Source organism: Silene latifolia, chromosome 6, assembly GCF_048544455.1.
Source record: "Silene latifolia isolate original U9 population chromosome 6, ASM4854445v1, whole genome shotgun sequence".
NCBI classification, from domain to species: domain Eukaryota; kingdom Viridiplantae; phylum Streptophyta; class Magnoliopsida; order Caryophyllales; family Caryophyllaceae; genus Silene; species Silene latifolia.
Window position 1 is genome coordinate 8,449,140 of NC_133531.1, and position 11,976 is coordinate 8,461,115.

Genomic DNA, 11,976 nt, shown 5'->3' on the forward strand with positions numbered 1-11,976 from the left:
TGAGACGATATGGTATCCGTCACAAGTTTGTGACGGATACCCTCCGTCATAATGGAGAATTTGTGTTGTTTTGGGGTCATTTGTGTCAGGTTAGGTTCGGTTTGGTTCGGTTTGTACTATTTTGGGTTTATTGGGATTGGGTCAAAATGGATTGAGTCGGGTTATTTGGAATCAGATCATTTTTAGTGTTATTATCAAGTTATTTAGAGATGATAGTTCATTTGCAAAATAAATATTCGGTCATGTTATATACTGGTCTAACTTGGGTCCACAGTTTGGGTGTCTGGTCGAGCTCTGGCTGAATTATTAGGATTGGACCGTTTGAACCGAATCAATTTTGTCAGGTCTACCCTTAATGCATAAATAGCTCTAATTTCATGATTAGGGTTTTAACACAAGTTTAGAAATTAAGAAAAGAAAGATGTTGGTGATGAGCAAATGATATGATTATGGTGATAATTTGTAAAAAAAAAAAAGTTTTTTTTTCTTTTCTGGTGAGGAGAGAATCCGCAGCCGATACCTTCGGTGCATACTAGGTAACCCTCGAGTATACGCAATAGCCTGCAAATCACTGTATTTAAAGTTTAAACCAATAAATGATTAAAGTTTTCACGGAGAGCCTAAACATGAAAATTATGATAAGCTCAATTTCGTAGATCATATATTGTGAAATTTGATAAAAGGTGATCATTTTCCATAAGTTTGTAAAATGAGAGATTTTTTAAGCTTATTGTACCGTTGAGTAGATCAAATTTCCGAGATAGTCAGCACCAAAGATATCCGCAAAATTCACTATTAATTTAGTTTAACGCAAACATATTTAGATGGGTCGAACCTAAAAAAAGAGAGTAAGAAACGAATCTATAGAGCATCTCCAATGGTTTATATCTAAGGACTTGCTTGCAATATTTACAAAATTATAAACATGAACTACAGTGAGAAAAATCAAGAAGTAACTTATGACGTATAGCTTTGTCAAGCTACATGGCTTGGTTTTGAAAAAATAAAAGGTAAATTATCTCATTGGATGAAAGTAAGAATGTGGGACCCATGCAGTTCTACAAGATGTTGTAGTCCGTAGTTGGAGATGATCAATTTGAAAAATCAGTAACTTGAAAAATCGATGTGGCAAATCAAGCTAGATCGTATTGTTGTTGTCCATTGGAGTTGCTCTAAAACAGCCAAAAAAAACCAAGAGGGTGTCCCTACTCCCTTGCATTCGTTTGATTGAGAGCCCAATCACTTGAAATCTACGGTTATAGACGTTGAATTAGTTAGCACAAAATATCTGAAATCAAATGGTGGATATCAATAGTTTCTATAGGCATATACCATTGCTAAAAATCACACATAAAAAAAGTTCTTCATTTTGTATCAGCAAAACAATCATACAGCAGTAATATCAATATGGGACTACTGTCATCCCCTTGGTGTTTTGAATTCCCACCATTAATCCACGCCAAAGACCCAGGCTTTTGTTTCTTAAGTCGACGTTGCGCCAGTTCGAGCCTGCCCTCATCAACTTCGCTTGTAAGTTTGTTATTGCCTTCTTATATGCACATTGTTCATGCAGATGTCAACTAATTTAGTTGCTAAAGTCATGTGAGGTTTTGCTCATGACTAGAGCTGGACAACAGCACGGGTCATCCCGGCCTTGCCAAGGTCCGACCTGCCCACAGCCCGCCACCCCAAACGGCTCGCTCGGCCTGCCCCGACCAGCCCGTCCCGCTCCTCCCCTGGCCCAGCCCGGATTCCATTTTCCCAGCACGGCCCACCTGGCCCGTCTATTTTAGGAAAAATAAAAAAATATGTTAGGCCCGCCAGTCTAGACCGCCTCGGGCTTAGGCCCGGGTCAAGCATGGCCCGGGTCTGACCGGAAGAGTCCGGCTCGGCCCGAGTACAGGTCTACTCATGACCTGGGTTCAAATCCCGTCAATGCCAAAATGCACAGTGTTCCTACATACGGCAAAACATTCACTAAATCGTTAAAAGTTACATAGGTATACATAGTTGCGTACATTTGACACCCTTTACCCTGTCTCAAGTCTCGACGACTTGTGACGTACTGACTGATGTTGCTGCTGAAAATAGATTGTGTATAGAGATGAGTACCCTAACAGTGATAATTCAGTTTGATTTCAGAAAAGATGGAATTTTTGTCTACAAAAGAAAAGGTACATTGTGGGATGCAGCAAAGTTGAAGTGAAAGAAGAATTGGATATAGAAGCCTGTGAATTGGTGAATGGATCAGAGCTTACAATCGGAGAAGGTAGTGACAGAATAAACGCTCTTTTCTTCAGCGCAGTGAAGAACAACAATGGAGTTGGAATTTTGTTATTATCGGACATTTTTGGGTTGGAAGATTCCTACAATAGAGACTTTGCTTACCGCGTTGCCTGCAATGGCTACAAGTATGTTCTCTCATATTTTCTGTATGACAGAGAACTTAGATGATATGACAATAGTTGGCGTAAACAATATTGAACCCGCCGTTAGACACCACCCAGTCCCGAGAGACAGGATTTGAAATGCTACGACATGACATTAAATGACTCGATTCAAAACTGGTTGACCTGATAAGAAACCGTTGACTCGAAAATGACCTGCACCAACAGTAGCGCACCTTAAAGAGAGCCGCGCTCAAAATGATCCTATCCAGTCACAAATTGTCCGTCCTGAAAAGACCCTGCACAAACCTGACCAGTCTCTAGGATCACTGATTTTAATGTTTGAAATTGCAGTGTCTTGGTGCCCGATCTTTTTCGTGGGGATCCATGGTCAAGGGATCGATCAGAAGATTTGTTAAAGCCATGGCTAGCCAAACAAGAACCCGAAAGGGTGGCTAACGACATTGCCACTTCAACAAAATGGATGGTTGATGAATTCAAGGCTGCAGGGTCGGATAAGAAGCTGGGTTTGATAGGGTTTTGCTACGGAGGTGCTCGTATACTAGAACTGCTAGCCATAGACAAGAAATCGACATTTGGAACAGGGGTTTCCTTCTACGGGTACAGAATGGATGAGGCTGCTGCGCAGAATGTGAAAGTGCCGGTTTTATTGATTACAGGGTCAAATGACCCTTTTGTTCCAGTTAAGGAAGTTAATGAGGTTGGTAATGTGCTGGGAAGCGAGTCCAGGGTGGTGGTTTTCGAGGGTAGAGGACATGGGTTTGTACATAGACCTCAAACTCCAGAAGAAGATGACGATGCAGACAAAGCTTTCATGATCATGAGAAACTGGTTATCAGACCGCTTGTTAAACAAAAACTGAGTCGCCGAGTGTTTCTGTACTTCTTTGATTACTGTAATTAATCATCATGAAAATATCTGCGTTTGAAGCCGACTGATCACTTATTCATAAGTATGCCTGACAAAATCAACCCAGTTCGAATGACAAGACCTTGCATCCAAGTGCAATTACCTCACAACAAAAGTTACAGGAACAAAAATATCATTCTATGAGAAATTTGCAGTATATGGATTACGGGGTATTAGATTGACCCATCTAAACAGTTTTGAGTTTTACAGTTGGATAGTATCAAGTTAATCAAAGTAGCAAGCCTTCTGATTAAAACTAGTCCACTGCAATGCATTCTGTAGTTCACTGTAAAAGTCACTCTTGTGCATCCTGGAAACAAAAAAGGTTGGTAAGCAATAGGATAGTCCGAAGATAGAATGCAGGAGCAACCGGATCGATGAAAGACGAATCCTCGTTTTCAATGTTTATTAATGCCAATGAAAGAGCATCAGTGACCTTTTCAAAGGAAAAGAAAAGTAAATTATTTGATGAAGCAGAGTCCTTTGAAACAAGCAAACATCAAAGTACATCACAAGTAGCAATCAGCGTTCGTGTACTTGGGTTTATAGAAATAATTTTTGGTGATAATAAAAAGGGAAGGGAATTGCAGCGCAGCTTCTACAAAGTAACATTCATCTAATATATATGCTTCCAATATGTATACATCCTTCAGAAGTTTCTAAAAAAAGCAACAACACGAATGCTTACATGCGTAGGAGGTTTTTGAAATGTAATCGTTCAAGAATGGTTGGTTTAGAACCCATCGGCAAAGGATACCCTTTTTATACTTTAGACTACAGACTCTTGGATACTTCAGGACCCCGGGAATCTTAGAGACTTAATGCCTCTCAAACTCCTCGCTCTGTAAAATAGCGCAGTAAAGAAAAAGTAAATCAACCCTCTAGTACAACATACCCATTTACCCCTTGCTACAAAGGCTACCACAAATTGCGAGGTAAGGGTCATATGTACGGAGCCTTACCCTTGTGTTAGCAACACAAAGAGGCAGAAAATTTCAACATGGATCGAATCATATGATTGATACACAGTATATTGAGCACCTCCAGACTAGTTAGTCTTTTGCTTTATTATATTGTATACAACAACATTACCCCAATCCTCAATGGCTCTTGCAAATTGCGAGGTAAGGGAGGTCGGATGTACGCAAATTCTCTCATATGCCAAAGCAAATAAAGAGCTCTACAAAGTTTCGTTCACCAACTGCTTTACAAAATTTCCGACCCCCTACCCCTGGAGGCACTAGGCTAATGTTGTTGGAACTGCTTTGAATTTTCTTCCTCGCACCCGATGAGATATTTTTACACTTCATTGATATATACTGAAGTTTAATTAAAAAAATGGAGTGCAAACAAATTCCTCGTAAAGATATTTTCTAACAAAGCTTCCACAGAAACATTTTGGTAACTTAAGTTATAGACAAGACTAAAAACAGAAGATTAGAGTCCCCTCATTTATCTCATCATGGAGGTACTATAACTAAAACTCAACCCTGGTCAAAAATCAACCCATGACAACTATTAACATAGCCATTAGTCTTACAGCTAAGCTCTCGAATCATTCTCAGATGCCCCGAGAGGACATCCTTTCCTTGTTCTTAATTCTTAAACTGAAAGTTAAATTGCTCAAAAGAAATTAGTCTATATATAAATAAGTTAGTTTATCCACAGGTTTACTAAATTTATGAAACCTGGGACTTTTTCTTGCAAAGCTAAAATGCATTTTCCCTGAAACTCCTTGGATTTCAAAAGGTAAATGGCTTAACTTGATTACTCGACGTTTCACAATACAAATAGGCCAAAAAATCAACAAGGCAGATGCTTTATTGAGCTTATGATGGAGTACATGAACAGACGGAGATAACTTGCCTGGGAAGCAGGGGTTTCAGAAACAGTCGCAGGCCTCAAAGTTGCTGTCGGCTTGCCAAATAAATGCGAGCAGTCTGAGTAAGCAGATCCAAGTCCCACGCCAGCTCCAAAAGCCACAGAAGCCCAACGAGTGACAGGACTCCCTGAAAGACAGACGAGAGTTACACCAGTATCAATCTTAAAAATCAGTCGCATGATGCCTTTTATTCCATAAACTAGCTATGGCTAACATCACAAGTGTAAATAACACGACATGGCCAAAAAATGAGATCAGAGTACTTATGGAAAGAAGATACAGCTTCCTTTTTGCATCACTAAAACCGAACCTCAAAGTTATAGGAGCAGTTCTTAGAGAAGCATAGACAATAAAAATTTGAACTTTTTGGCGCGCACAGTTGTATTTCAAAACAAACAGAACATGAGCTCGTGAACCACAAACTGGCAACAATCACATTTATCCCAAGACTGGTCGTAACTAATCCGAAGGTAAAAGAGGAAAATTACAAAGTAGTAGATACTAAAAATCAGCAATAACTAGCCATTGAAGGTAACGATTATCTGCCTCCCCCTATAGTAATGCATAATCTCATATGAATGTAATAGTTCCACTACCACCCCTTTACCCTCCCTAACCAACTCTTTCTCTTCGTCATTTTACTCTTTTCCTCCTTAGTTTCAAGCTCCATTATCCCATAACAATTACCCTCAATCAAAGCAAGCCCTAGCTCACAAAAGATGACGCATCGGCCAACAAATCCAACTTCAATCAATTGCCATTTCTGATATAGCGTCAATGACATTTATTCAAACATTCCGACATCTAAATTATGCAATTAAATTCACGCTACACTGATAAACAAATAACTGCAAGTAGAAAGCTCAATATTCCCACTGACCTCTACACACTTTAAATCATCACCACAAAAATCTCCCTTACCTAAACAAATCACTCATTACACCCAGGTTGTCACTACTAAAACGGTCATATCCGTCTTAAGATTAAAACGCCTCAAATAGCACTCCACTTGATAGATGGGAGAAGCTTCATCTATCATATTTGGTCCATTTTAAGTTTAATACGGATATGCTTGTCTTAAACAAGAATTTGTGATCAAACCCTAACTAAATTTTGACTTCCAAAATTATTCCTAAACCAAAAACAGGGATAAATCTGAAAACCCCAAAGAATCAATTCATCGAACACATCATTTGCACAATTAATTCATTCAGAAAAAACAAATTAAACCAAATGGGCATGTTTCAAATCATGCAAATCAAATAAATTACCAAATAATTTAAATAGAAAATAAATATTAGCGGAGAATTTAAATACTGACGGAAAAGAAGGAGGCCAGAAAAAGCGCCGGCAACGGAAGAGTAAGCAAAACGACGGAGAGATAGATCAAGACAAGCGTCCCACTTTGCATCCAAGTCGTAATCTTTTGGAATTCCCTTTTCGTTAATTTTTTCCGCCATTGATTTGGGTTGAAGTTTATGATCAAATCAAAGGGATTGAATTTTGTGTAAATTTCTTACTTTGTTTTCTGGGTTGAATGAAGGTAGCAGTGAAAAAAAAAAGTGGTTGTTTTTAGGGGTGTTTACTCGCGGTTGAACCGAAGACTAAACCCGAACTTTTCGGTTTGGTTCGATCTTGGATTCAAATTGATCAAAATTATGCTCTGTGGTTATTGGCTAGTACCTCGTATATGGTTATTACATTTTAACTAGTTTTGGCACCCGTGGGAAGCACGGGTTTTTCGTTTTTAGTTCTTTTTGGGGTCATTCTGTGTCCACGTTTATGATAGTGCCATCGTCAGTCGATGATGAATATAACTTGCATTTACCACTCATTTGCGTGACATGCTCACTTGAGTAAATATATAATTTTGCTACCATTTTGCAGAATTTCCAAATGAAAATAGATAAGAAGAAGGTATATCAGTCTTCATTTTTCTTCTGGTAAGAAATTAATTTCGAGAAAGTAAAGAATATCACTTACAGGTATGGATCATTGCCCACAAAGCTCATATGACCTTTCTCATCTGTTAAACAGTAGGCTATTTATCCCAATACTTGAATTCTCCCTTGATATCGAACATTTTTTCAAGCTCATATATAAGTTCATCATATGCAGAACAATCTCAGCGCAAATCAGGAGCGGAATTAACGGTCTGAACATGACATACTTAAAGCAATATAACTTAAAACACCGAATGAATTTATTAATTGTCTTCCAAGAAAACACTAAGGAAAATTTGTTCGTGAACCGTAAGGAAATTATCAAATGTAAGTGTGTTCTAAATATAAGAGGCAACTCCTAATTTACATATATATAAGAACACTGAATTCCAATGTCTATCCCTGTATAGTTTTATAATTGACCGTTGAAAATGAAAAGCAAAGGAGATCGGGCAGATAGGTCAGGCAAGTCGAATGTCTATGTGGCAGCTTTGCACCAAGAAGCTATTCCCAGGGTGGATCAAATACTCAGTAGTTAGTGATCACGTTGCGGCCCCCGATGTCCTCAGCCCTGAAGTGGATCTTCCTCAAGCTTTGGTCAGCTAATGAGTCCTCAAACACCCTGTGCGCCAAACCCTCATATGGAACCTGTCAATTTTGTTAACAACTGTAAGTCCAAAAAACTTAAAAACTGCCACGGCTAAAGCGGTTCACCATCCCACTTATATTGGGAACATTAGAGCTGGTGTAAAATAAGGCAAATTGTGTCGATAATCTTATAGAAGCGGAAAATTGTTAAACTTAAGGCAACTGAGTACTGATATCTCCCCAAGAAAACATAAAGGAAGCCAGTTAATGAAAATCACTTCAAGCTTTATACAGGAATTCAACTTCTGAATAAACTACCTCTCAAGTTGCTCAATATCCATAACTCGGCCATTTAACCTTTGGACTCCTTCCACCTGAGAAAATGAATTATTCACACTCAGATATGCAGCATTTGAGTAACTCTCATCACCTCTAAACAGATTATCATCAACTAATATGGAGCGTGGTTCAGATTCCTCGTCTACCTTAATGCATATTAAGATAAATAGGAATTGTGTATGCTTTGTTAACAACTTGACACTCGTGATAAGTTACTATTCGATACGACTAAATATTACAGGATTAATAATGTAACATGACATAATGAACATGCATCAGACTTCGAACAGAATTACGTTAAATTACTGTCCATTTTTTCGTTCAGAAGTCCTTTCGGCATCTAACTTTCATGTCTATCATAACCTTGCTTTAGAGAACATCTATTGCACAAGGCTGGTATCCGGTCAGTGTTCATCTACTGAATGGGTATCATGGTAGGCTCCAGAGTCGCGTTATTACGGGTTAGCTGCATTTAGGGTGAAATACTAAAATGTTAGAAAAGAGCATATGAAGCGACTGAATGCGCATGAAAAGGTTGTTGTGAGGGACCACCACCCGCTCTCGCAAGAATTTCCACTTGTTATAATAGACGCCATTTCTATGAATCCTTATGTATGGTATCCAAAACATCTTAGACCTGAAAACACACACCCTTAAGCATAGGCCGACAAATGTGCGACCTATTAGTGAACAAACTTGGAAAACATCACCCTTCGGAAGACGAATCATAACCAGAATCGATCTTGTCATATTTTGCTAATATCTCCAGAATTACAGCAATACAACCTAAAGGCACATCACAACCGGAAGTAATGGTTTGTACATGACATAAAGAAAAAACATAACTTTAAACAACCGATCAAGTTATTAACTTTCCCTATAAATCACACTAATAAAATGATGTTCATGAACAAAAAAACAAATTATCAAATATAACAGTATCTGAGATATAAGAGGCAAGTTTTAATTTACATATCAGACCAATTAGTGCATCCTGAGACTTTAGGTGGTAATGGGTGTGGACGCGGGCCCACGGGGGCGAAAAGCGAAGCAAGCTTTTCCTTGTGCATTTGTGGAGTCGCCACCAATTTATTGTGGAAAATTGGAAACCGTTCGAATACCTCATGCCATGTCAAGACACAAAGTAGTGACATGAACACTAAGCACTCGTTACCCTTAGCATTCTGTGTCTAGAATGACTCTCGTGGATGTCAATGAACACGGATGTTCACAGAGATCTGGAGTAAGGGGTGAGGGTACGTATTAGGAAGCTCTTTTGATCGAACACCTAATCCCACCCGCCTCGATAGCGGCCTCTACTAATGATTAGGGAAATTATCTATACTCGATATGTTGTCGATTATATGCATGCAATGCAACATCCATTATTTTAATTAGACCTGGCAAACAGATCGGGTCGTGTCGGGTTCGTGCTCGTGTCACATATAAACGGGTCACAAACCCTCCAACCCAAACCCGACCCAATTAAATATCGTGTCGTGTTCGTGTCGACCCACTTACATAAATGGGTCATCAAGTCTCAACCCTAACCCGTTAGTTTCGTGTCGGGTTCGTGTCGTGTTCTCGTGTCATGTCCTATTTGGAAAGTTTAAGTATATTTATGTGAAGGAGGACCCAAAAAAAATTGGATTACTTTAGTAAACAGGTCATTCGTATCGGGTTCGTGTTTAAAGAGGTCAGCCCAAACCCAACTGAATTAAATATCGTGTCGTGTTCGTGTCGACCCACTTACATAAATGGGTCATTAAGTCTCAATCCAAACCCGTTAATTTCGTGTCGGGTTCGTGTCGTGTTTTCGTGTCGTGTCATTGTTTGCCAGCTCTAATTTTAATCCTAGCATGTGAGAATTAATACTAAGTCGGTTATCACGTAATTTAGCATACAATTAATGTCAAGGTAGAAATTTAATGTTGATTACATGTGAAGGCATACAAGCAATACAATAATAAAGAAATACAATAAAAATACAATAAAGAAAAATACAATAATTACATTGGATTTATTGATTTATGTCGAAAATACATTTAAAACGGATGGTTTTAGAAAAGAAAGACTAAATAAACTAACAAACAGATTAAGAGTGATAATACGATTAATAGTTAATTAAATACGTAATTAATAAACTAGGCCAAAGCAGAAACGGGAGTTAGGAGGAGAGAACTCAACCAGAAATAAAGTAGCGCAGCAAAGGCTGCGTCCTTGAAGAGGCGCAGCAGTCGCTGCGTTTGTTCCTTAGCTCAGTTCTGGCTGTGAAGCCGAAATTGCAAATTGTTAATGTTCGTTGGTTAATTTTAATGCTCGATTATATTATTTGACTCGGATGGAAGTGATTAACATATTATTTACATGTGAATGAGGTCATAAAAAACGATAAAACATGAACAAAATTAATTAGAACTAATTATATGCAAGATTAAAAGGTTAATTACAAATACAAATTAATCGAATTAATTAGATTAAACAAGTTATTAATGACGAATTAATGATAGTGACGATAAATAACAGATGAAAGATATATCAATGGTGAATTCCAGAGACTCAATATCGATGAATCGAACTTCTAAATCCCGAATTGATTTGAATGACGAAAACCCGCAAATATGAATTATAAGGGATTTAAGTCGGGAAATTAATGATGGATTAATTATTAAGAATTATTAATAAATTACAGGTGAAAATTATCATACTTAAATTGTCGTATTAATGAACAATGAACAATTGAAAGCGAAATAAAAACAATAGGACGAACAAAAGACGAAGGAAGAAGAAAGGAAGCGCAGAACTGGCGCCCCTCATTTAAGAGGCGTTAACAGTGCTGCGTCCCTTCAAGAGGCAATGGATTCTTTGCGTCTTTCTCGACGTTTGTCTCCTGATAATCCGTAAAAAGGGTTTTAAAACAAGGTTTTACAAATCGGTTTTAAGTGTGTTTTCGACATAAATCTTACATTAATGATTACAATAATAAAAAACAATATTAAAAATAGGGATTTACACCCTCAGACTTACATGTTTGACGAAACGAGATGAACTAAGTTAACGTATAGTGATGCTCGACTCGAATGTACGACGAAAGTGCCCTCTAGGAGGAAAACGAATAAGGTTGATTAAGTTGATTAATTGTGGAGTTGGTCAAATTGGTCGGTCATGCAAAATGAGGCTGGTACTCAGAAAGATCCGAGCTTACGTGGTCGAAAGTTCAAGCACGTAGACGCTAAAAAGTAAGAACGTGGTCTAGAATGCAAAGGGAGAAGAGAAGGGCGGACACTCGCATGAGAAATATGAGAGACCGAATGTCTCTATTTATACTAATCACGGAATTAGGGTTTAGGAAAGGAGAGAAAGATCCGGAAACAACCGACTTAGGTTAAACACGGAAACTTGGACAAAAAGAAAACCTTGAGAAAAGGCGCAGCAGGTGCTGCGTCCCTTGGAAGAGGCACAGCACTTGATGCGTCCTTTCCCCAGCGGGTTCCTCCTGCGCAAGAAAGCGCGTTTGATAGCCTGTCGTATTTTAGGCATAACTTTCTCTACAAGACTCGGAATAAGGTAATTTTGGTGGCGTTGGAAAGCCAAGAAAGAGATCTATAACTTTTTGTGAAATAGGCCTGACCCAAAAAAGTCGTTATCACCTTATAAAACGGGCCTAAAGGTCGGATTGTCATTTTAGCTAAATGAAATGCACATTTTGTAATGTAATCTTTAAGTTTAGCCTAATGAAGTGACATGGGACTCAAAATGAGATATACCCATGACATTTTATGACATCCTAACCTTAGGTAGACAAGCACATTGCTTTGACTCGGGATTTAACGGTTTTAGGAAATGAAGACGATTTTTGACCCGGACTTCAAATGTACTTTAATTATCGCCAAAATGACCGTAATGA

At 38.4% G+C, this 11,976-nt stretch overlaps 2 protein-coding genes across 2 annotated transcripts; one reads left to right on the forward strand and one right to left on the reverse strand.

The window, feature by feature from the left end:
* The first annotated feature begins 1,276 nt into the window (after window positions 1-1,276).
* On the forward strand, window positions 1,277-3,346 carry LOC141586231 (uncharacterized). The gene is made up of 3 exons (XM_074407401.1): window positions 1,277-1,530; window positions 2,143-2,411; window positions 2,742-3,346. Exons 1-3 carry the CDS (start codon window positions 1,408-1,410, stop codon window positions 3,268-3,270), a joined length of 921 nt encoding a protein of 306 aa, XP_074263502.1. The 5' UTR covers window positions 1,277-1,407; the 3' UTR covers window positions 3,271-3,346.
* Window positions 3,324-6,825, reverse strand: LOC141586232 (MICOS complex subunit MIC10-like). The gene is made up of 3 exons (XM_074407402.1): window positions 6,521-6,825; window positions 5,184-5,326; window positions 3,324-3,627 (listed from the first exon to the last, which is right to left on the reverse strand). The coding sequence occupies exons 1-3, from the start codon at window positions 6,657-6,659 to the stop codon at window positions 3,613-3,615; spliced, it is 297 nt and encodes a 98-aa protein (XP_074263503.1). The 5' UTR covers window positions 6,660-6,825; the 3' UTR covers window positions 3,324-3,612.
* Between the last annotated feature and the right edge of the window lie 5,151 nt (window positions 6,826-11,976).

What these genes read in the sequence shown, in the direction of transcription:
- LOC141586231 (XM_074407401.1), top strand. Translation starts at nt 1,408, where the DNA reads ATGGGACTACTGTCATCCCCTTGGTGTTTTGAATTCCCACCATTAATC. An exon ending in TGCCCTCATCAACTTCGCTT is followed by an intron (nt 1,531 to 2,142) that starts GTAAGTTTGTTA and finishes GTTTGATTTCAG; the next exon opens with AAAAGATGGAATTTTTGTCT. An exon ending in GTTGCCTGCAATGGCTACAA is followed by an intron (nt 2,412 to 2,741) that starts GTATGTTCTCTC and finishes TTGAAATTGCAG; the next exon opens with TGTCTTGGTGCCCGATCTTT.
- LOC141586232 (XM_074407402.1), bottom strand. Translation starts at nt 6,659, where the DNA reads ATGGCGGAAAAAATTAACGAAAAGGGAATTCCAAAAGATTACGACTTG. An exon ending in TTCTGGCCTCCTTCTTTTCC is followed by an intron (nt 5,327 to 6,520) that starts GTCAGTATTTAA and finishes TCTGTCTTTCAG; the next exon opens with GGAGTCCTGTCACTCGTTGG.